At 40.5% G+C, this 25,697-nt stretch overlaps 2 protein-coding genes across 3 annotated transcripts; both read left to right on the top strand.

The window, feature by feature from the left end:
* On the top strand, positions 1-16,796 carry LOC131103754 (adhesion G protein-coupled receptor E1-like). 2 transcript variants are annotated; one of them, XM_058050269.1, is made up of 19 exons: positions 1-217; positions 2,152-2,232; positions 4,562-4,693; positions 4,776-4,895; positions 5,942-6,067; positions 7,675-7,791; positions 7,863-7,906; positions 7,982-8,068; positions 9,031-9,184; positions 9,907-10,029; positions 10,112-10,302; positions 11,191-11,355; positions 11,422-11,616; positions 13,222-13,439; positions 13,509-13,569; positions 13,638-13,729; positions 13,831-13,999; positions 14,076-14,171; positions 15,705-16,796. In XM_058050269.1, the coding sequence occupies exons 1-19, from the start codon at positions 190-192 to the stop codon at positions 15,744-15,746; spliced, it is 2,241 nt and encodes a 746-aa protein (XP_057906252.1). In that variant the 5' UTR covers positions 1-189; the 3' UTR covers positions 15,747-16,796. The 2 variants fall into 2 exon arrangements, with proteins under 2 accessions (XP_057906252.1, XP_057906253.1); XM_058050270.1 differs by lacking the exons at positions 1-217; positions 2,152-2,232 and adding an exon at positions 2,241-3,265.
* A 350-nt stretch (positions 16,797-17,146) lies between these two features.
* Positions 17,147-25,372, top strand: slc27a1a (solute carrier family 27 member 1a). Its single transcript, XM_058050273.1, has 13 exons — positions 17,147-17,567; positions 17,740-17,907; positions 18,705-19,099; positions 19,168-19,335; positions 21,385-21,454; positions 21,555-21,646; positions 21,729-21,838; positions 22,414-22,623; positions 22,694-22,820; positions 22,890-23,027; positions 23,100-23,264; positions 24,056-24,202; positions 24,279-25,372. Exons 2-13 carry the CDS (start codon positions 17,741-17,743, stop codon positions 24,434-24,436), a joined length of 1,947 nt encoding a protein of 648 aa, XP_057906256.1. The 5' UTR covers positions 17,147-17,567; position 17,740; the 3' UTR covers positions 24,437-25,372.
* The last annotated feature ends 325 nt before the right edge of the window (positions 25,373-25,697 follow it).

Raw genomic sequence — 25,697 nt, forward strand, 5'->3', positions numbered from 1 at the left:
GGAAGTTAGAGGCTGACTTTTGTGCAAAAGCATCACACACACAAGCAAGCAAGTCAAAAGCGAGTGAGACCTCCTCCCCTCTGTGCACGTCCCGCCAATCAGGGTCGCATTAATCGAGGGGCTGTCAGTGTAGAAGAGAAGCAAAAAGGGAAGAAAGTGAAAAGAAGAGAATAGTTGTTTCTGGTCACCATGGCTGGGAGGAGGACACTTCTTCTGGGTGAGTGGAAACTCTGCTCCTGTACAGAACTTCAATGGAAAAATCATCTGTTTTTAGAACTTTTCAAACTTGAAAGCCTTTTAAGATGACATTTGCCTAAATAGAGCGACATCTATTTGGGGAGTTTTAGACTATTTAGACATCTTTCTATGGGTTATGATTGATACTTTTTAGCAGATAATGATGCGGAATAACATGAGGAGAGAGAACTCGGTAAATAGCAAGTAGCTCCACAACAAATTGATGTGCAAAATAAACTAAAATAAACTAAAATAAACTAAAATAAACTAAAATAAACTAAAATAAACTAAAATAAACTAAAATAAACTAAAATAAACTAAAATAAACTAAAATAAAAAATATAATAAAATAAAAAATATAATAAAATAAAAAATATAATAAAATGAAAAATAAGGGGCGGCACGGCGGTCGAGTGGTTAGCGCGCAGACCTCACAGCTAGGAGACCAGGGTTCAATTCCACCCTCGGCCATCTCTGTGTGGAGTTTTTTCCGGGTACTCCGGTTTCCCCCCACATTCCAAAAACATGCTAGGTTGATTGGCGACTCCAGGTTGTCCATGGGTGTGAGTGTGAGTGGTTGTTTGTCTGTATGTGCCCTGTGATTGGCTGGCGACCAGTCCAGGGTGTACCCCGCCTCTCGTCCGAGAACGGCTGGGATAGGCTCCAGCACCCCCCGCGACCCTCGTGAGGAAAAGCGGTAGAGAATGAATGAATGAAAAAATAAAATAAAATAAAATAAAATAAAATAAAATAAAATAAAATAAAATAAAATAAAATAAAATAAAATAAAAAATCAGACAATGGACAACTTTCTATACAAGAAAATAAAATAAAATAAATTCAGACAACGGACAACTTTCTATACAAGCTGTACACTGACTGTACTACAGTATGTGCATGAGTAGTATTGTCCCTGTATTTTCGGGCACTAATAGACAAAAACACACTCACACCTATGCCAGTTAACCTGACTTGCATGTTTTTTGGAGGAAACCGGAGTACTTGGAGTAAAACCACGCATGCACGCACACGGCGCGCATGCAAACTCCGCACAGACATGCCCAACCAAAGATTCAAACCCATATCCTCCCGATCGCCTGACTGTGTGGCCAACCTGCTAACCACTCGTCCACCGTAAATCCAGTTTCAGAAAAGCTTACTACAAAACACGTTTTTACCATTATAGTTTTGATATGCAGATAACAATTTGACATGTATATCAATAAAAAAGATGAAAGAAGGGGATAAAAAAAATACTGACTTGACATGACTGCTCCCAAAGACACAATGTGGCAGCGAGATCAACCACTACCAGCTTTGTGTTTTGCCATGAGTTATTATTTATTGAAGCGTATTTTGTCTTAAGGGAAGGTAAAAATGTTAATTTAATCCTTTCATTGGTAAAATACATAACAACAAGGGTGGATACTGACCAATGTACTATTCCAATGTACTGTAATAAAAATACTTGGTGGAATGTGAAGGGTGTGTGGAAGGAAAAAGTGTCGCAACCAGCCTCTTTCTTCCTGTCTCCTGATACTTTATACCCATTTTGGGTGTCTGAGACAACCACAGAGGACTGACTGTGTTCACAGCGATCCGAGAGGATGTTAGTTATATTTTACTCCCACCAATGCCAGCTAAGGTTTCCTCACTTCATAGGAAGTGAATGATGGCGCACATGGCGTTTGGGAACAATCTGAGGAAATGAGGGTGAAAAGAAACGAGGGCTTTTGACTCTTTGACAAAGTTTCTTTTCAAACTAATTCATGTATCATTTGACATCTGGGCTGACACGCTTTTAGTCAAAGTGATTGAGGTGAAACTGGGTGCCGCTTTAAGAGATGTCATGTGGGAGGGAAGGTGATGAACTGTTGTCATCTTGACTCCAATGTCATGTCTTCTTCCTTTCAGCTCTATGCCAGGTGTCCGTCTTGGTGCTGTCAGAATCACGCTGTCCAGCGGGATATACTTTAAACAATGGCCGATGCGTTGGTAGGAATTTTATTAAACTCACCAAACAACAAAAAATATTTACAAGGTTTGATGCAAGTGGTTTGTGGCATCCAGCAGGTGGTACTGTTGCAAATAAAAGCATTTCCATTATATAGTATAACCTTGGTTAGCGTCATTAATTCGTTCCATTAATTCGTTCCATTCAACAAATGACAAAAACTTCAACACAAAACACCTGTTACATGCAGCATTCAAATACATACATGCATTCAAAATGCATATAAATTGGGGCTGTCAATCGATTAAAATATTTGATCATGATTAATCACATTTTTTTGTCCATAGTTAACTCACAATTAATCGCATTTAATCGCAGATGGAAATAAGTTTTTATGCAATTTCATGTAAAGGGATATCAATTTGTGAACTTTGGGCCATTATTTAAAACAATACAGTCAGCAAGCATATTTTTGTATTACTATTTTTCTTTATTATTAGCATAGTAGCTCTTAAACTCGCCCATAAAAGTTCAGCAAATACAAAATGTGAGCAAGTGAGACCGCTCACACTAACATGTTTTTGTTTCTTTGTGTCAGCTCAAAATAAGATTTGTGTATTTATGATACTGGTTTTAAATTCAAAATGTTTATGTAAAAAAGCCTATTTAGTAGCATTCAGAAAGCATTATTATTAAATAATTGCCTCAATGCACCTTTCCTTCATGAAATGTACAAATGAAAATACCCAAAACACAGGGCAATAGTCATAAAACATTTCATCCAAATTGTAAACCTAATGTGATTTCATTTCTCTTTTAAAACACATTCAAATACATAGAAATTAACCATTATATTACTGTAAATATGATTTTGTTACAATACTAACTATTTTCAGTTTTTGAATGTGCGATTTGTCCTACTTTTTCGACTGTCATTGAACGCACCGACTCACCCTTCACCAATGCAAAGAGGGCTGTATGGATGTATTTGGATGTATCCCCCCCCCCCCCTTTTTTTTTTCTTTCACCTCATACTTGCTCCCGAATGCTGATACTATGTGGGAATGCATAGAGGTAAGATTTGATGACTTTGAGTGCTAATGTGCATCATTGTGGTAGTTTGATGCTAAATCGCTAACGCTAGCAAAACACAGCAACAGGAGATACGTACAAATAACTTTGGTCTCACTGGGCTTTGAAGCTAACTTTACCTATCTAAATACTTTGCCGCCGTTAAAGGGAACTTCCGTTAACGCGTCATTAAGCATTAACTTTGATATATAAATAAGAATATAAATAATCATGAAAGGTTACTTTTACTTTAACTAAAGACAATACTGTCATCAAAGACATTATGTGGTAATAAGAGCAACCATCACCAACTTCCTGTTTTGACATGAGTTGGGTTTTTTTTCTTCCTTCAATAGGGTTTCTCACTTCAATACTGTAACCGAAAATTCATAATTCATTCATAATTCATAATTTAGATTTATTTGGAATTTTTGAGTCAACGGCTGATGACATCATATACGGGCGACATAACATCCGGGTTCGGTTGCCATTTTGTTTCCTCGCTAATAGGATGCTAACAAGTCTTAACAAGTCTTTCATTGTCAAAACGAAACACAGCTAGCATATGTCAATTTCACATTCATCGTCTTGGATTTATTTTGCTTATTTATTTTTGATTGAAGTAGAAAGATACATTTTCAGAGAATTTCAACTTCTCATGGCTCCTTCCAAAGATGTCCGCCCACTTTCATCTTAGAATCATCTTTACTGTCCCTACCCTTCCCCCCCCTCAGGTAAAGGAAAGCGGGTCTTTGATATCTACGTTTGTCTTGTGTTACCATGGAAACGCTTCCTGTCCTGAATCCATCGACGCTTTTCTGCTCATAAATATCACATGGCACTCTAGTGCACCTTTGACTGTGTGTGTGATTGTGTGCGACACATATATAAAGATATAGATTTGTGTTAGTTTGCTGTTTTGTATTAACATTTTTGAAAGTCAACCTCTGATGACGTCATATACGTGGTTTGAAACCCAGTTGTCATTTTGTTAGCAAGCTAAGGATGCATTGGTAAAACTACATTACATGACATTGTATGCTAACCGTAAAAAGTACACAGGCAAAATGTGTAAATGTTATACATTAACCAAAAAACATGCTAACCGGGGCAGATGCTAACCAAAGTGGTACTGTATTTGTATAAATGCAAAAAACAATATAAACCACATGTTCATAGCTCATCTGAAATAGCATAAATTGTGTTTACTCTAAGTTGAGAACCACTGACATAAACAGTCAAATCAAATCCCCAATTAATGTGTCTTGTATTCTTATTGTTCTCATTTCTGACTCACAGATTTCGACGAGTGCGAGGAAGACTTGGACTACAATATTCTATGTTCCATTTACTCTGTTTGTGTGAACACCATTGGCAGCTTCAGATGCGATTGTCTCGATGGTTTCCAAAGAAATGAGGAATACTGTGAAGGTATCATACATCAATTATAAGAATACGATTTAAGAGCTTTACAGCTGGTTTCATCTGTTGCATTGGTATATTTCATTTCCAGATATAAATGAATGTGCGGAAAGCAACGTATGTGGACCTTGGGCCACATGCATTAATACCGTACCACGCTATGATTGTGTGTGCAATGAAGGATTTGTCTGGAAAAATAATTCTTGTCACGGTAAGATGCATCACTATTATATGAATATGTAGTAATTAAGGATGTCCGATATTGGTACACACCTTTAGAGGACTAAAGCAGGGGTCTCAAACTCGCAGCCGCTAGTTTGAGGCCCCCACCTTGATACCAAAGTTTAATGTTGAAATGACAGCTTAAAGCTGTGTGCATACCGGACACAAGTAACATGATTTTAGCTTCATTTGCTTTGGATTAGCAATGAAGCTAAAGGCTTATGAGGGTACAAATAAATGCAGGAAATGATTTGGAATAAAAGGGAAAATACACATCAAGATAAAGCATCTCATCAAACATGTTGTTAAAGTTACGACGCTGCTCCCAGATGGAACTGAGTACGATGCTAACTTGCTAATTGGGTAAAATTATTAAGTTTCATTAATGTTCATGTTAAAGGTAAATAACTGTTAATACTGTACATTTCAATCTGAAAAAAAATAATTTCTCTACCAACTGTATGTGGTTTCTTACGTTTTTCTTATTTGCTGTTTTATTATTATTTTACTTATTTAATACTGATTGATTGATTTATTGTCTTTATTAATATTAATTTGTTTATTTATTTTTTTTAATCTTATTTTTTGTATAGAAAAATAAAAATTAAGATATTTGAGAACAGTGGAATGTTTTGGTGTGGAAAACCGGAACCAAAGTACTGAAAAAGTGTAGGGTATAGCACAAGCAAAAGCATTGAAGATAGTTTTTTTTATTGATTTTTTTTCCAGTTTTTAATAAATGCGTATTGGGGTTTTTCTTAAAACCTGATGCGGCCCAGCTTCACCCAGAACCTAGTTCCGGTGGCCCCCAGGTAAATTGAGTTTGAGACCCCTAGACTAAAGTTTGAGCAAAATTGCTTGAAAAATATGGCCGACATCAAACAAAAAGACTTGGATGTGAGCAACTAATTTCTCATGTGTCATTGAGCATTTGTCTAATGGTTATGTGATATCTATATGACATGTATACCACGTCTTGTGAGGAATGTGGATCAGTACAGAATTATGAATGTCATTTATGTATTTGCTATGTAGATGTGAATGAGTGTCTGCAAGCATTTCATTGCGGCCATGAAAAGATATGCATCAACACGCAAGGCAGCTATTACTGCGCCTTGTTAGAGTTCCCCACCGGTTTCTCAGAAGAAAAGCCATCTGAAGGTGAGAACTAAAGAATATTGCACCTTGCAAAAATTATATACAAGATAACGTAACACATTTATCTGCAAAGTAGAGCATAAATTATCTCACACTATAAATACATTGAAACTGTTGGCAACATCCTGGTGTAGCTTACATGACAATATTTAACTTCTAAAGAGATAGTTATGGAATCTTTGCTGTGAATGATAATGTGCAAAATAGATTGATGAAGATGATGGATAGATAGATTATGGATATTGATAGATGATGGATGGATGGATAGACTTCCTTTATTGTCATTGCACAATAAAACAGCAGTGAAATTGCCAACAAAATGCTGTTGCCTGGCTCCCATATAATAATAATAATAATAATGTGGAGAATAAATAGATGACATCGAATATGAACAACAATGTACAAACAATATAATAATTCTACATTTGATCAAAATTAAGATCTGTCAGATTCATACCTCACATTCATACCTATGGACAATTTGGAGTCGCCAATTAACCTAGCATGCTAATTCCACACAGAGATGCCCAAGCAAAGATTGGAACCCAGGTCTTGATCTCCTGACAGTAGCCTATATATACAATGCAAATTAAAGGCAGTATTATTTATGCTAGGAGTCCAGTGGGACGGCGCCCAAACTACCTCCTAACTGCCTCGTGGTGGCCCGTAACGGCGGCAAAAAGTTTTCGGCAATAAATGTCAAAATGTTTAAAATCCTCATCACGCCGATTTCCTGATCAAGTGTCCACCGAGTGGAACCAAATGTTGCAAACAATCCACCTATTGAAATCCACTCGAATGGCCACTACGCACCAAACACATAATCTTTGGCGTGAACTGGCACCAAGTGGCACCGGCCCAGTAGACTCCTAGCATCATAGGTGCAAACATGGCTCGCGCCATTACATTCCAGTGGATTCCAATAGGCGGATTGTTTGCGACATTTGGTTCCACTTGGTGCACACTTGATCAAGCAATCTGCGCGACCAAGATTTTAAACATTCTGAAATTTTATTGGGGCTGCACGACGGTCGAGTGGCGCATAGACCTCACAGCTCGGAGACCCGAGTTCAATTCCACCCTGTGTGGAGTTTGCTTGTTGTCCCCGTTCATGCATGGGTTTTGTCCAGGTACTCGGGTTTCCTCCCACATTCCAAAAACATGCTAGGTTAATTGGCGACTCCAAATTGTCCATAGGTATGAATGTGAGTGTGAATGGTTGTTTGTCTATATGTGCCCTGTGATTGGCTGGCCACCAGTCCGGGGTGTACCCCGCCTCTTGCTTGAAGACGGCTGGGATAGGCTCCAGCACCCCCCACGACCCTCGTGAGGATAAGCGGTAGAAAATGAATGAATGAATGAAATTTTCTTGCCGCCAAACTAATTTTTTGCCGACGTTACGGCCCACCATGAGGTAATTGGGAGGTAGTTTGAGCCACTACACGCCACTAGGCACCTCATTGGCGACACTAGGGGCCACAGCAAAAGCCCAGCTATGAAAAATACACAGCATTTACAGCAAAGTTGAAGACTGGTATCAATGAATGCTCTTGTTTTGATTTTTATTGTGTCTTTGTGACCTCATTTGTGCCCTTTTTGTTTTTTTGTAGACATATGTTTGTCATATGACTGCGGAAATGGAACCTGCCACATCGGAGCCAGTGGCCATTACTGTGAATGCCATGTAGGGTTCACCAATTATGACAACAACACTGCACCTTGCACGGGTAAAACACCATCAGAACACATTTTATGCAGCAATGATTGTAATCTGTAATTAAAAATCCTCTTTCCTCAGCATTAAACTGCGATGCGTTCAAGGACACGGAGGATCTGAAAGTGGTAAATCCACACAAAGAACACAGAGAAGATTTGAAACGATCACCTTGTGTTTACCTTTAACCGATTCCCCTCTAGAATCTTCCCATTGCACGTGATCTCATAATACAGCTGGAAGGAAACTGTGGGGATCCAAAAGGCTTGGATGCGGAGATGCTACTCTCGGTATTTCCCGCCAAAACTTTGCTGAAGAATATTCATTCATTCATTCATTTTCTACCGCCTATCCCAGCTGTCTTTGGGCGAGAGGCGGGGGTACACCCTGGACTGGTGGCCAGCCAATCACAGGGCACATATAGACAAACAACCATTCACACTCACATTCATACCTATGGACAATTTGGAGTTGCCAATTAACCTAGCATGTTTTTGGAATGTGGGAGGAAACCGGAGTACCCGGAGAAAACCCACGCATGCACGGGGAGAACATGCAAACTCCACACAGAGATGGCCGAGGGTGGAATTGAACCCTGGTCTCCTAGCTGTGAGGTCTGCGCGCTAACCACTTGACCGCCGTGCCGCCCTGCTGAAGAATACAGTTTTTGAAATAAAAAGCTATGTACTGTGTAGAATTATAATGCATTATACTGACATGAGACTAATATTTAGCTGAAGAATGTAGATTAAATATTAAAAACAGCTCCAAGTAAGGAAATTAATTACGTTACGTTACCTTTTTTAGCATAATTAACACATACGCAACATGGCAGGCCATGCCTCATTGTTCATAATAACACAGCTAAAGTGTGATGGAAACTGTAGCGCTCTGTTTAGTGTTCTTTGTGAGATGACACATATGGTTAGTCAGACTGTTATATTGAGTAATGACCTCCAATTTCCAACGGGTTGACAAGGTCGTTGTGGGTTTTTTCATAGCTCATGATTGGCTCCTGTCAAAACAGTTTTACCTCTAAATGAAGTGAGTGTGGTTTAATACGCTGGAATTTACGGCAAGTCCCGTCCTGTCATAAAATACAGTACATATTTCAGACATAGCCGGAAATTGTGATGAATCATGATTAATTCGTTTTTTAAAAACAGCGATTAATCATAAACATAGCGAATGAATACCTGTCGGATCCAGTCAATGATGCAACCCTGAATTTGTCTTTCCGTTATGGCTGCAGGCACTCTTGGATATAATTGATCAGATCTTATCAACTGGAGTCCTGACAAATAACAGGAAAGTGTCCATCTTTCTGGACTTTGTGGAGAGAGTTCTGAAAATGATAGGATCTTTCATAAACTCCCCCAGGGAAAAAAGATCCACTAACAAAACAGGTAAGTCCAGTAATACAGTAAACCTCGGATATATCGGATTCAATTGTTCCCACTGGTTTTGTCCGATATAAGCGAAATCCGTTATATGCGTATACCGGAAAATGTCCGTTTTACGCATATATCGGATTTATATCCGGTATATGCGTAAATCGGATTTTATCCGTTATAAAAAGGCACTTCCTTGACTATGTTTCCAATGTACCTGGACTGGGCAATGAAAAGAGACGTAAGGTAATGAGAATTTAACTTTATTGGACTCTGAGCATAACAAATTGTTAATTAAGCTAGGCCCTGTTACGCCCGTCAGGCCTACGTTATTTCCAATAGTGAGGTTAAGATCTCATTCACTGCTGTGCTAGTATTATTGACGTCACTCACTTTTATATTTGTCCTAAATCTGGAGCCAGGAGAAAGACAATAGCCAGTGACATCAACAAGATTAGCATAACGATGCGGCCATCCGATATATGCGAGGGAAATTTAATGGAAATGCATTGGAACGGGACTGGAGATTTTGTCCGAAATAGGCGAAATCCGTTATAAAAAATCCGATATATGCAATGAATTTTTATTGGAAATGCATTACAGAAAAATCGGTTCTTTTTTATCTGTCCGTTGTGAGCGAATTTCCGATATATCCGAGTCCGATATATCCGAGGTTTACTGTATTACAGTGTGTTAATATGTGTGATGAGACATTTTTTTATGTGGTCTATCTTCAGAATTGGAGCTTCTTTCCTACAAAGGATCCGTGTCACCCAAGGAGGTTGTGAAATTATCAACCAAGCCAGTCGAGTTAGATATCCACTTGGAAACAGTGGCTGGAGATTCCTCGCAGGTCCAAGGTGGGTGGGGGGGACACGGCCATTGCTTAATTATGACGATGGTACTGTTGGGCGCATCACCTTAATTGTGGTGTTTTTACAGGCTGTTCAACCGTGTTCCTGCTCAGCTACGCAAACCTGGAGGACTTCACTGAAGGCTTCTACAGCAGCATGAATGTGCAGGCAAAACAGAGGTTCATCATCAACTCCAAAGTAGTGACCGTCTCCGTCACCAACACCAACACGAGTCACCTGGAAGAGCCGGTCACGCTGACTTTTCACCACATCAAACAGGTAATTATCGGCTTTGCAATAAAGGAAGATAAAATGGTTGAGGCATTATTATTATTATATTATATCAATATTATAATATTGTATTGCAGTTATTATATCAATATTTTATAATATTATTTTAATAATAATGTATAAATGTTATTGTCATTATTATTTATTATATTATATATATATTATAATATTAAATATATTATTTATTTATTATTTAGTAAAAATGATATAGATAATAATAATATAATAGAAACTCAAAATCAATAATAATAATAATATAATATAATAATTATTATTGATAATAATAATAATATATTATTTATCATTGTCATTATTATTATATATTATTTATCATTGTTATTATTTAGTGATAATAATCTAATAATATAAACACTCAAAATCATTAATAATAATAATAATAATATATTCATATTATTATCAATAATATATTAATATGGTTATCATTATTATTATTTAATAATAATGATAATAATAATATATTATTAAACATATCAATAATAATATTACTATTCATTATTATGAATGAATGATAATAATATATTAATATTATTGACATTATTATTATTTAGTAATAATGATAATAATATATTATTATTATTATTATTATTATTATTATTATTTTATTATTATTATTATTATTATTGATTTTTGGGTACTGTGGCTTCCTCCCACATTCCAAAAACATGCATGTTGCGTGTTCCATTGGCTTGCGGCAAGTCCAGGGTGTACCCTGCCTGTCGCCCAAAGACAGCTGGGATAAAGAGGATAAGCGGCATAGAAAATGGATGGATAATTTTTTCTTAAATTTTGTGAAGTCAAAATCATTAAGTCAAAATAGTCTCATATTAATGACATCCATATGGTTGCCGTTCCCAGGTGAATGGTAGCAACCACGTCTGTGTGTTCTGGAATGGCTCCCAAGATGGGGGCTCCTGGTCTTCTAGCGGCTGCACCCAGGTGGAGTCCAACCCTGAATTCACCGTGTGTTCCTGCAACCACTTGAGCTCCTTTGCTGTGCTAATGGCCCTCTACGACGTAGAGGTAAAAACATGACGTAGTGACACCCAATAGCTTGAGTCTCTTCATGCGACTGTCTCTTCTCAACAGTATAGGTTTGAGTTGCAGCTGTTGACCAGGTTGGGCTTGTCCCTGTCACTCGTTTGCCTGCTAGTGTGCATCCTGACGTTCTCGCTCATCCGCACCATCCAAAGCTCCAGGAACACCATCCATTTGCACCTGTGCATCTGCCTTTTCATCGCCATACTCCTCTTCCTTGGAGGCATCTCCTGTACAGAGAACCAGGTGAGTCCAACCTGCCTGTTTCACACTGCCCGCACCGGGGCTCGAACACAGCACCTTTTGGAATGGGAGATGAGAGCGCTGACCGGACTGTCGACCCAGCGTTCAGCGCCTAGGGAGTGAGATTTTACAAACATACACTCAAACCTCACTCCCATTCAGGTCACGGCACCAATGTAACTCGTATGTTTCACACTGCCCGTGCTGGGGTTTGAACACAGGACCTTCAGAATAAGAGACAAGGAGAAGCGGCATAGAAAACAGCTGACCGTTGGGCTAAAAGGCCAGACTGTTGACCCAGCGTTCAGCGCAGCTCTGAATATGATAGAATGATGTTTTGCCAAGTAGGATTTTATTTTATAAATGGAAAGTTTTGGTATTTAGAGCACAGAAACCCCGTTTATGACCGTCTAAATAGGGTATTTAACATTAGACATTAGAGCCCTCTCCACATGAAATAACACCCCTATAGTCACCTTTATGCTCATATTACCCAATATAGCATATTACCCAATATAGCAGAAGAAATACCACATTAACATTATTAGAGCCATGATTACAGCTCTCTTCACATGAAATAACACCCCTATAGTCACCTTTATGCTTATATTACCCAATATAACAGAGGAAATACCACATTAACATTATTAGAGCCCTCTCCACATGAAATAACACCCCTATAGTCACCTTTATGCTCATATTACCCAATATAGCAGAAGAAATAACACATAAACAGACTCACACTTATTTAATATTGGGAGACTTTTTGTTGTTTACATGTCACTGTCTTTCAATGCGTTTTCTTGTTATTTTTATTTTAGTTAATTTTAGGTCATTTTTATGCTTGAAAATGCTTAATCTAGGCCAAAAAGACATAAAATGTGCCTCACACTTCAGTTCAATTCCACCCTCGGCCATCTCTGTGTGGAGTTTGCATGTTCTCCCCGTGCATGCGTGGGTTTTCTCCGGGTACTCCGGTTTCCTCCCACATTCCAATAACATGCTAGGTTAATTAGCGACTCCAAATTGTCCATAGGTATGAATGTGAGTGTGAATGGTTGTTTGTCTATATGTGCCCTGTGATTGGCTGGCGACCAGTCCAGGGTGTACCCCGCCTCTCGCCTGAAGACAGCTGGGATAGGCTCCAGCATCCATGCGACGCTCGTGAGGAAAAAGCGGTAGAAAATGAATGAATGAACATTATTAGAGCCCTCTCCACATTAAATAACACCCCTATAGTCACCTTTACGCTCATATTACCTAATATACCAGAAGAAATACCACATTAACATTATTAGAGCCCTCTCCACATTAAATAACACCCCTATAGTCACCACAGGGCACATATAGACAAACAACCATTCACACTCACATTCATACCTATGGACAATTTGGAGTCGCCAATTAACCTAGCATGTTTTTGGAATGTGGGAGGAAACCGGAGTACCCGGAGAAAACCCACGCATGCAAACTCCACACAGAGATGGCCGAGGGTGGAATTGAACCCTGGTCTTTTAGCTGTGAGGTCTGCGTGCTAACCACTTGACCCAAGTGTGGACACATAGTTGCAAATAGGTTCTGTAAAAATGCTATTCTGGTTTCCATTAGATCGTCTGTTCAGTGGTGGCCGGCCTTCTTCATTTCTTCTTCCTGGCATCCTTCTGCTGGATGTGCATGGAAGGCGTGCAGCTCTTCAGGATGGTCATCCTGGTGTTCCACACCAACCTTCAGACCGTCTACTTGATGGCAGGCGGCTACGGCATCCCGGCTGCAATTGTGGGTGTCTCGGTTTTTGTCAACCCCAATGGATACGGCACAGAGAAATAGTAAGTACTTGCTGGTGATTGTGTATTTTCAAGTCACTACAGTACTTGCAAATACTGTACGTGTTGCAGTTGCTGGTTAAATCTGGAATTCATTTGGACTTTTTGGATCCCGGCGTGTGTCATCATTGCTGTAAGTACCAAAAAATAAATATGGATAATGTCTCCACTATTGATGCTTTTTTTTTGTTTGTTTTCCAGATAAACTTGGTCTTTTTCATTATTACCATTTGGAAGCTGGCGCAAAAGTTCACAGATTTAAACCCAGATTTGGACACCTTGGCCAGGATAAAGTTGAGTCGGCTTGTGTGAAAAATGAGTCCCACACAGCAATGTGAAACACATTTCACTGACGTACCCCCGCCCTTTTATGTTCCTTTGCTGCCCCCTGCAGGGTATTCACCGGTACTGCAATAGCCCAGCTGTGTGTGCTGGGCATCACGTGGATCTTTGGCTTTTTCCAATTTGGGGAGAGAACAATAGTGATGTCTTACCTGTTCACCATCTTCTCCAGCCTCCAGGGGCTCATGCTTTTCATTGTGCACTGCCTTTTCTCCAAACAGGTCAGCCACAAAACGTCACTCAAAAAAAAAAAAAAAAAAAACCTGAGCAAACCTTTCAAAGCATTTTGGATTTTAGGTCAGGGACGAGTATGGAAAATTCCTGTGCAGATTCTGTGCACCTCAGAAGAAGAAAAACTACAGAGAATTAAGCTCACATTCCAGCAAACAACAGGTAGGCACGTACATACATTTGTATACACAATATATGTACGTGTATATGTATTTCAGATAACCCTGCCTTATGAAAGTGTATTGACTTTCATTATGTTTTAGTCAAATTGGTTATAGCTGGGCTATTTTCCTAGCATAATAGTGTCTACCGATGAAAATGGCTAAAACTGTTACTATGCTAATGTTAGCATGCTCGCAATTTTAACATACTAACCCCCGATAGTGGTGTTTATATATGTCTACCCATTAAAATTGCAAAGAATGCTACTATGCTAATAGTAGCATGCTAGCAATGTTAACCTAACATGATACCACAATGTATGTGTTAATCAAATTGGAGTTTATAGCAGGGCTATTCAACATGTTAATGAGTATGGTAGTATTACCTAGTGTAATAATGGCTAAAACTGTTACTATGCTAATGTTAACATGCTCACAATGCTAATATGCTAACTCCCGAGCATGATAGTGGTGTTTATATATGTGTCTACCCATGAAAATCACAAAGCTAGTATGATAACAGTAGCATGCTAGCAATGCTAACACCTAGCATGATAGCACAATGTATGTGCTAGTCAAATTGGAGTTTATAGCAGGGCTATTGAACATGTTAATGAGTATGTTAGTATTACCTAGCATAATAGTGTTTACCGAAGAAAATGGCTAAAACTGTTACTATGCTAATGTTAACATGCTAACCCCCTAGCATGGTAGTGGTGTTTATATATGTGTCTACCCATGAACATCACAACGAATATTAGTATGCTAACATTAGCATGCTAGCAATGCTAACATCTAGCATGATAGTGGTGTTTATATATGTGTCTCCACATGAAAATCACAACGAATGCTAGTATGCTAACATTAGCATGCTAGCAATGCTAACACCTAGCATGATAGCGCAATTACCAGGCAGGCTCAATGTCCTGAACAAGTGCTCTGACCATTCATTCATTTTCTACCGCTTATCCTCATGAGGGTCGCGGGTGCGCTGGAGCCTATCCCAGCTGTCTTCAGGCGAGAGGCGGGGTACACCCTGGACTGGTCACCAGCCAGCCAATCACAGGGCACATAGTATAGACAACCATTTACACTCACATTCATACCTATGGACAATTTGGAGTCGCCAATTAACCTAGCATGTTTTTGGAACCCACGCATGCACGGGGAGAACATGCAAACTCCACACAGAGATGGCAGAGGGTGGAATTAAACTCAGGTCTCCTTGCTGTGAGGCCTGCGTGCAAACCACTCAATCCACCGTGCAGCCACATTTACACCTATTAAAAATCAGTCCCAATTTAAATATAACAGTTTTTTAAAAGTTGAAATAGAAATTAAATGAAATACTGTGGTGAAAAAACATGTGTTGTCTGTCATATAGTGACAAAGCATGATCCAGAGCAATACATCACTGCAAGCATATTTTTTTTATCCTGCTGACAGAGCAGCAGGGCCTCTACTGATAATGAATGAGCAATAAAGTTGTCTGTGGTGACTGATAGTCTCGTCTCTATCTTCCTGTCATCCCAAGGCATACAAGAGCAGCCAGGAAACGGTACAGTCACGCCTCTGAGGAGCGCAATACTCGCCTTCTTCCGTCATACTCAACAACCGCTGGCCATCATTGATTTGCAGTTGATGCACCGATCTGCAAAATGATATCAACTGCAGTATTTTTCACTGTGACTGTTTTGGAAGCTACTGACATGGAAATGTTAATCGTGTCACAGTAATTCGGTATTCTGTTGTCTGAACTGAGAAATTATTGAATCAATATGTTCAAAGGACACAACCCCAAGTGCATAATGGGCTTTATGCATATTACTCCCATTTGTTTCATAAGTGGATTTAAACCAAATTATCCAAATGATTAATAATTGTATCAAGCCTGTCAGCTTGTGTCACCCAGGTACTGTATCTAATTAGGCCAGATAAGCTCTTGTTAGTGTCTCTGATGTGATTTATTTTGTATGTATATGTTGTTTATTGTTTTCCTGGCGTTTTCCACTGTATAAAATGTATATTTGTTAGTGACAATACATTAATTATTCAGGATACTAAAGTATTTGTTTGAATAACAATCATATACAATATTTATCAAGAATATTTTGCTCCTTTACACAACCACAAAGGCCTTACATCCGCATTGTATCAGAGTGGTTCCGCATCATGGTGCAACAAGTCATAACAGTTTCCTGTGTGTCATCTAACCGATCGCCAGTATCTGTGATTGAGAGCTTTGTACTGTACTAGGTGTTTTCCACAGACAGTGGATGCCCCAACAAAGTCGATGATTCTTCATAAAGACTGCGGACTCTCCATGATCCGACTGAATTCACCGATTCAAGTCGACGGATTGAGTGCAGACTCGTAATGATTGAATTGGTTAACTGACTTGAGACTCACTAGAAAAAGAGTCGATTCTGTAGTATGACTCAGTAAAGAAACTGAGACGACTCATTGGTCCCAGATGCGTTATCATTTGATTTAGTGAGTGAAGTAATATGTTGAATATTGCAACACCACTGGCTTTGAACACGTTTGTGTCCCACTGTGACTCTTAGATTGTTGTAATCACTTATTTTTGTTTAAATGTTTCTCAAAATTAAAATATTTTAATCGAGTTGTCTGACAATTGATTTGCAACAGCACCCATGTGAACTTGAGTGACGAGCCCAAATCCATAAACTAAAGCAAATTCATCATCACGAGTGGATAGTATTTGTTTAATAATGATAATAAATGCTCTGAACGTCTTAGTCATCTTCCACAGAGACGCCGACATAACGGAGGATGCACAAGATACTTATGCAACATTGTATTTAGTAATCTGTGCCACTGGTACCATTGTCACAGCAACCGCCAGCAAATCCGGTGTGACGGTAAAGGGGCGGTGTCAATATCATCCAATAGAAATAGCGCTCTGCTTGACGAGCAGGTCGTTTCATCAATAGCCGAACTCCTAGTGGCGCTCACGTGACAATTTGGGCGGTGCTTAGTCGGCGACGTCTCTTCAACATGGAGTGCTGAAAAAAGGCAGGACCACCCTAAACTTCTCAATAAGATTTATATGTCTTAAAGTTGATAGATACAAAAACAATGGACACACACATGTAAACGCCTGAAGACTACCCGACTACCGTCATACGTCGAACGACATTGGAGTGCCTTTTTTTCTTCTTTTTTTTACAGCAACCACGCTAACCTACCGGCAGCGGCATATCAAAGTGTCACAACTAGTTTCAAAAAAGAAGAAAGGACGCCATCGCATCCACATAATCGATAAGGATAACATCGATAGTAACTTCCGTTAAACTTATCAAGTTGTGACGTGACCTCTAGTTAGGGTTACTGGGTGAAAGGTGACGCTATTCGATCGGTCTGTTTATTTGAGGTAAGTTGGGTTCATGCTGTGTGTGGTCAACCTAACATGCTTGGTGTATATGTTTTAACTAGGATATGAGTTAACCTCATGTCAAAATATATATCTATATTCAACTGTGTCTTTCTTTTTCGACCATAAAAAGAGAGAGGACATTAATGTCTTTGCATCTAACTATTTATAGAATGCACAATGTGGCAAGTGTATCCGCCTCCCTGGGCTCCATGGGGCTGCTGCGTCTCTGTGGGGTGTCCTGGTCCTGGAGTGTTGCAGCCGGACTGGGCATGTATTTGGGCACGAGAAGCTGGAAGTATTTCTACATCGCGGCACGCACTGCCAAGAGGGACGCCAAGTAAGTCAAACACGGATGGTAAAAAAAAAAAAAGTTTCCAAAAAGACCCTGTAGAATAGGTATGTCCAACTCGCAGCTTGCGGGCCGAATCAGGCTAATCAATGACTTAAGACCAGCTCAGGAGTACTGTACTAAAGTAAGTCCATATTCACTCGTCCCTTGCCATATCACAGAATTTTGCGTCTCACTTCCTGTCTGTCCTCCACTCTGCTCTCAGGGAATATATTTATAGCAACACATATGAGCATGAGTCTTATTTATGTCTTAAAAGGCTTATTCACTCTTATTATGTCTGACATATTGGGTAATACAGGTGAAAAGGTGACTATAGGGGTGTTAGATCATGTCTAGAGGGCTCTATTCATTCATTCATTAATTTTCTACCGCTTATCCTCACAAGGGTCGCGGGGGGTGCTGGAACCTATCCCAGCTGTCTTTCAGGCGAGAGGTAAACCCTGGACTGGTCGCCAGCCAATCACAGGGCACATGTAGACACATGGAGACAAACAACCATTCACACTCACATTCATACCTATGGACAATTTGGAGTAATTAACCTAGCATGTTTTTGGAATGTGGGAGGAAACCGGAGTACCTGGAGAAAACCCACGCATGCACAAGGAGAACATGCAAACTTCACACAGATGGCCGAGGGTGGAATTGAACCCTGGTCTCCTAGCTGTGAGGTCTACGCCCTAACCACTCGACCGCCTCTAACAATGTTAAAAACCATATATTGGACATATCAGGTGTCCACATTTACACAAATTGTGTTTGTCCCTGCTGTCCCTTCCCAGGGGTCTGTACGTGCTGCTAAGAGTGAAGCTGGCGTTGTGGCGCTACATGCGCAACGGAAGCAACGTCCTCTCCATCTTCGCCCAGACGGTAAAACGTAACCCAAACAAGATTGCACTAATCTACGAGGCCACCGGGGAAACGTGGACTTTCGCCCAGTTGGATCAGCTGTCCAACTCGGTGGCCAATTGGGCGAGAAGTCAGGGCTGGATCTCGGGGGACGTGGTGGCCCTTTTTATGGAGAGCCAGCCCCTGCAGGTAGCGCTCTGGCTGGGCTTCGCCAAGGTTGGGGTGGAAGCCGCTCTTATCAACTTCAACCTCCGCAGCGACTCCCTTCTGCACTGCATCGGGGTGTCGATGTCTCGGGCTATTGTGTTTGGAGCTGAGCTTGCTGATGGTAAGAAATCTGTGCTTGTATTTTAACTTAAGAAATAGCCATGACGTCTTATTTCTTCCATATGTCAGCCATGTTGGAGGTCAATGCCTCCCTCAACCAGTCCATGGTGCGGTTTTGTACCGGAGACCTCAGTGCTCATCAGATGGCCTATTTGGCTGCGACACCGCTGGACCCCATTTTAGCATCTACACCGGGGCACGCCCCTTCACCTTGCATCCCACGGAAAAGCATGAACGGTGAGCAGAGTTATTCATTCATTCATTCATTTTCTACCGCTTATCCTCACGAGGGTCGCGGGGGTGCTGGAGCCTATCCCAGCTGTCTTCGGGCGAGACTGGTGGCCAGCCAGTCACAGGGCACATATAGACAAACACCCATTCACACTCACATTCATACCTATGGACAATTTGGAGTCGCCAATTAACCATTTTCAAGCATAAAAAATGGCTACATTCACTTAAATACGACAATAAGGTATTCAGAAGAGCATTGAAAGACACGTTGTGCTATGTAGTATTCCACACAGGTCACTAGGGGTCAGTAGGTGTCCATTAAGTTACATTGCAAAGTGTAAAGGTGACTATAGGGGTGTTATTTCATGTCTGGAGGGCTCTAGTAATATTTATTCATTCATTCATTTTCTACTGCTTATGCTCACGAGTGTCGCGGGGGGTGCTGGAGCCAATCCCAGATGTCTTCAGGCGAGAGGCAGGACTGGACACCCTGGACTGGTCGCCAGCCAATCACAGGGCACATATAGACAAACAACCATTCACACTCACATTCATACCTATGGACAATTTGGAGTGGCTAATTAACCTAGCATGTTTTTGGAATGTGGAAGGAAACTGGAGTCCCCGGAGAAAACCCTCGCAAACTCCACACAGAGATGGCCGAGGTTGGAATTGAACTCTGGTCTCCTAGCTGTGAGGCCTGCATGCTAACCACTCGACCTCCATGCAACTGAGTTACTTTCTTAAATATAATACATTTTCTATTCTTTCATATTAGACTCTGAAGTGTAAATCACTGAGCAGTTCTATCCATGCTAAAACGACAAAGTTTCCATACATCCGACCACTTGTTCCGTTTCATAACACACAGCATACATAGAAGAGATTCCTGTTATTCGGTAATTAAATACAAGCCATCAACAAAGGTGTAGAATCCGCCCAGCAGACACAAAGGAGTGAGCTCCACTTCCTTAACGTCATGCAATGCACTTCTGAATGCTGTAAAAAAACAAACAAAAAACAATGCAACCCAACTCCTAGCCAACAGAGCCATGAAAGTACAGTTTGGACACAATCCTCTGTCGCCTTGCTGCACCACACCTACCTGACAAAACATGCTGTTTGGTTACCAAAAAGCCAGCAAAAGTGGGAAAAATAGAACAAAAAGATGTAGTGTAATGAGAAAAAGTGTAAAGTAAAATGTTCATACTAATCATTATATTTTTCCCACCAAAATAAATATTTTTAATATATTTATAATATATTAGGGCTGCACGGTGTGGAGTGGTTAGCACGCAGGCCTCACAGCTAGGAGACCCAAGTAAGACTCCAAATTGGTCTCAAATTGGTCGTACCTCCCCCATGCAAGTCACCCTTTTAACATGCATTCTTGTGCTATGACATCATTTAGACGTCAATAAGTCTCCAGGTTCCACAATAGTTTATTGTCCAAAATATGATGGGCGGATAAATGAGGCGGGCTCATCTAGCTAGGGGGCGGGTCAGAGGGTGCTAACATGTTCATCCATGACGTCATGACAACTGGAACTTCAAAAGAGAGTGACTGAAAAGTGAGAGAGATGATACATGCTGTGCTGCACAGCGACCGAGTGGTTAGCACGCAGGCCTCACAGCTAGGAGACCCGAGTTCAATTCCACCCTCGGCTATCTCTGTGTGGAGTTTGCATGCTCTCCCCATGCATGCGTGTTTTTTTTTTCTCCGGGTACTCCGGTTTCCTCCCACATTCCAAAAACATGCTAGGTTAATTGGCGACTCCAAATTGTCCATAGGTATGAATGTGAGTGTGAATGGTTGTTTGTCTATATGTGCCCTGTGATTGGCTGGCGAACAGTCCAGGGTGTACCCCGCCTCTCGCTCGAAAACAGCTGGGGTAGGCTCCAGCACCCCCACGATCCTAGTGAAGATAAGCGGTAGAAAATGAATGAATATTTTGCATTATTATGAATCTTGCATTATTATATTATTGCTACTGATATTTTATTTATAATTATTGTAGTGTGTAACTGGATTCACTGTTGTCTTCTCTGCAGATCATTTGTTTTACATCTACACGTCTGGCACCACAGGGCTGCCCAAAGCTGCAATTGTTGTCCACAGTCGGTATGGTACCCCTCACTCAAAGTTCTCCGTTAAATAAAATAAATAAAAGGCACACATCTGATCATATACTAAGAATGTCTGCTTTGTGTTTCCACCACAGGTACTACCGGATCGCCGCTTTTGGCTACTATGCTTTCAGCATGCGTCCGAATGACATCATCTACGACTGTCTTCCCCTGTACCACTCAGCAGGTTTTTAAAGTCTTTGTGAGCACTTTTTTCCCCACCCATGACAAGTCAGAGCAACTAATGTATTAACTTCCCTCTGTGCAAGGTAATATCATGGGTGTGGGCCAGTGTCTGATGCATGGCCTCACCGTCGTAGTGAAGAAGAAATTCTCAGCAAGTCGCTTCTGGGATGACTGCATCAAGTACAACTGCACTGTGAGTGATTTAGCTGTTTGTTTGTGTTTTAAATTGAAATTATGGCGGTGTTTCAGAACTCCTATTTCCTCACAGGTAGTGCAATACATTAACTTTTACATAACTCATACATGATTGACATGATGACATGATTTTTTTCCACTACAACATCCATGAAACTCTAAAAACTATTGTAAAAACTAAGGCAAAAATGTACCACTTCCACACTGAATGGGAGGGTAACTTTTTTCCCACTACAACATCCATGAAACTCTTTTAAAAAAGATGTACCACTTTCACACTGAATGGGAGGATAACTTTTTTTCCACTACAACATCCATGAAACTTTAAAATAAATTGTACAAACTAAGGCAAAAATTTACCACTCCCACACTGAATGGGAGGGTAACTTTTTTTCCCACTACAACATTCATGAAACTCTACAAAACGTGTACCACTTCCACAGTGAATGGGAGGATAACCTTTTTTTTTCTCACTACAACATCCATGAAACTCTAAATAAAAAAATGTACCACTTCCACACTTTTTTTCAATTCAAATTATGGCGGTGTTTCAGAGCTCCTATTTCCTCACAGATAGTGCAATACATTGGAGAAATATGCCGCTACCTCCTGTCTCAGCCCGTGCGACCGTCGGAAAAGGGCCACAAGGTTCGCTTGGCTGTGGGAAACGGTCTACGGCCCAGCGTGTGGGAGGCCTTCACCGATCGCTTTGGGGTGAAGCAGATCGGGGAGTTCTACGGAGCTACTGAGTGTAACTGTAGCATCGCCAACATAGACGGCAGGGTCTGCAATCACATTTGTTTTCTTTACAAATACTGTACTAAACTAATGTAATCTAATTCTACATGTTCAGGTGGGAGCATGTGGGTTTAACAGTCGCATCCTGCCCAACGTTTACCCCATCCGCCTGGTCAGAGTGAATGAGGACACTCTGGAGCTGGTCCGGGACAGACGTGGCCTCTGTGTGCCCTGTCAACCCGGTGACTAATCACCCACTTTTTCGCTAATGTTAAAAATGACATGAAACCAGACACGTTCTTGTCCTCCAGGAGAACCAGGGCTCCTGGTGGGTCGCATCAACCAGAAGGACCCCTTGAGGCGCTTTGACGGCTACGTTAATCACGAAGCTACGAGGAAGAAAATAGCCCATAATGTCTTCAAGAAGAACGATTCGGCATACTTGTCAGGTTAGCAGACATGTTTAGGTTAAATAGTCAATGGAAATATAATGATGAATTCCCTCCTTCTTTGTCTCCTAGGTGATGTTTTAGTGATGGATGACCTGGGTTACATGTACTTCCGTGACCGTGGAGGCGACACCTTCCGCTGGCGAGGAGAGAATGTGTCCACCACAGAAGTGGAGGGCATACTCAGCAACCTTCTGGGCCAGACAGATGTGGCTGTGTACGGCGTTGCAGTGCCTGGTAAGCTGCTTTTAGCAGTATGGGTACTTATTATTATATATGACATTTGTTACTTGATTGACTTCCACACTGAATCGGAGGATAACTTTTTTCCCACTACAACATCCATGAAACTCTTTTTAAAAATGTACCACTTCCACACTGAATGGGAGGATCCGTTTTTTTTTCACTACAACATCCATGAAACTCTAAAAACTAAGGCAAAAATGTACCACTTCCACACTGAATGGGAGGATAAGTTTTTTTCCCACTACAACATCCACAAAACTCTTTTTTTAAAATGTACCACTTCCACACTGAATGGGAGGATCCATTTTCTTCCACTACAACATCCATGAAACTCTAAAAACTATTGTAAAAACTAAGGCAAAAATGTACCACTTCCACACTGAATGGGAGGATAACTTATTTCCCCACTACAACATCCATGAAATGCTTAAAAAAAGATATACCACTTCTACACTGAATGGGAGGATAACGTTTTTACCACGACAACATCCATGAAACTCTTAAAAAAAGAAGTACCACTTCCACACTGAATGGGAGGATAACTTTTTTTTTCCCACGACAACATCCATGAAACTTTAAAAACTGTTGTAAAAACTAAGGCAAAAATGTACCACTTCAACACTGAATGGGAGGATAACTTTTTCCACGACAACATCCATGAAACTTTAAAAACCATTGTAAAAACTAAGGCAACAGTGTACCACTTCCACACTGAATGGGAGGATAACTTTTTCCACTACAACATCCATGAAACTCTAAAAAAAATTGTACAAACTTCCCAGGTGTGGAAGGGAAGGCAGGCATGGCCGCCATCGCAGACTCTGACGGCAGTTTCGACTGCGGCAAGTTCCTGGAGAGGATTCAGGCGTCTCTCCCGCCGTACGCTCGGCCGGTGTTCCTGCGACTCTCGCCGAGCGTCGACACCACGGGTAAGAACTCTTCACTGATGATTTCATATTGCTGAATCACAAATTCTCACATATATTATATTCACCACACATGCAGGTACCTTTAAAATCCAGAAAACCAGATTGCTGAGGGAGGGTTACGACCCTCGCCTCACCAGCGACCACATCTACTTCTTAAACGGCAAAGCCGCACGCTACGTAGCGGTAGACGAGGAGCTCTACGTCGCCATAATGGAGGGCCGCATGCATTTATGATGTGGATCGTGGATGGAAGACTAAGCGTTTACTGCACCACTCGACAGGAGTTTAACGCCTTCAAGGAGCACTGTTGAGGTGACGACTCACTCCCTAGGAAGTACTGTTACTCATGATTCATTTTTATTTAACGCCGTAGGGATAAAATGTCGCGACATGTAAGGGTATTTATCCACTCCAATAACTTCCATACATTAAATGCCTCACACCGCATAGAGCGGCTTTGGTAGCTGAGACATCCCGGTCAGGGATTCCCATGTAGGATTTATTCTTATAAAGTAAAACTCCTGTTGTGTGTCAGGATGAAGCCTCTGCACAGGAGGTTATAGGTCAAATACTAATAGTTTTCATTTTTTTAATACAGTGCACAGAATCTAATGTCCACACATCTCAAAAGTAACGTATGTGCCTTACGCCTATGTGTGTGTGTGTGTGTGTGTGTGTGTGTTTGAAAGACCGTAAAAGAAAGTGCTGCTTGTTAACTGTAGTTATTTAAATGTATGTATACTTGCCTCGTTATTGATTACTGTATTAGCATTTCATTCTTTTTACCAACCAACAATGGATCACCGGTATTGTACAATGTATTTTAAGACAGCATTTTGGTTACCAAATAGTTTGTTACAACAAATAATTCCAGAAAACAATGGTATTGCATTCATAATGCAATTATGCATAATGCAATTAACCTCCGGTTTGTTTATTCTAAACTTTTTTTTTATGTAAAAAAAAAATGTACCACTTCCACATTGAATGGGAGGATAACGCAAAAAAATGCGTTTACAAAGAAGGATTTTAGCAGGACAAAAATGATGAGTTTGACGTCTGTGGTTATGTAAAATTATCCACAGTCATATCATGTAGCAGGTTTTGAAATATTTCAATATGCATCCTCCAAGTTGTTTTTAACGAAAATTAAACCATTTCAACTTAAAACGCGCCTCGTGTTGTTATTTTTGTGAACCGATAATAACTGTGGTGTGTGTAGCACTGGTGTGACGCCGGATTCATTTTGTGGTGCGTGAGCTACCATAGCAAATAACCACCGCCGTGTCTGACTAGCGCAGCTGCGGCTGTAGGCAACTTCTGAGTCGGTCCTGTGGTGTGCAATATACAGTACTTATCGATAAATGATCATGTGATCAAGATCAAAGAGAGATCGAATTTTTTTACACTTTCTCATGCACTCCAAATCATTAGTAAAGTTAGAAAATGTACTTCCTGGTAATTGATGCTACGCAGAGGCAGAAAAAGGGGTGGT

The sequence above is a fragment of the Doryrhamphus excisus genome, chromosome 15 (genome assembly GCF_030265055.1).
Source record: "Doryrhamphus excisus isolate RoL2022-K1 chromosome 15, RoL_Dexc_1.0, whole genome shotgun sequence".
Classification (NCBI taxonomy): domain Eukaryota; kingdom Metazoa; phylum Chordata; class Actinopteri; order Syngnathiformes; family Syngnathidae; genus Doryrhamphus; species Doryrhamphus excisus.

Excerpts from the sequence above, each read along its gene's own strand:
- LOC131103754 (XM_058050269.1), top strand. The coding sequence starts at position 190 with ATGGCTGGGAGGAGGACACTTCTTCTGG. Across the intron at positions 10,303-11,190 it reads CTTTTCACCACATCAAACAG|GTGAATGGTAGCAACCACGT; the intron begins GTAATTATCGGC and ends TGCCGTTCCCAG. Across the intron at positions 13,440-13,508 it reads GGATACGGCACAGAGAAATA|TTGCTGGTTAAATCTGGAAT; the intron begins GTAAGTACTTGC and ends TACGTGTTGCAG.
- slc27a1a (XM_058050273.1), top strand. The coding sequence starts at position 17,741 with ATGCACAATGTGGCAAGTGTATCCGCCTCCCTGGGCTCCATGGGGCTG. Across the intron at positions 19,336-21,384 it reads CCCACGGAAAAGCATGAACG|ATCATTTGTTTTACATCTAC; the intron begins GTGAGCAGAGTT and ends TCTTCTCTGCAG. Across the intron at positions 22,624-22,693 it reads TCGCCAACATAGACGGCAGG|GTGGGAGCATGTGGGTTTAA; the intron begins GTCTGCAATCAC and ends CTACATGTTCAG.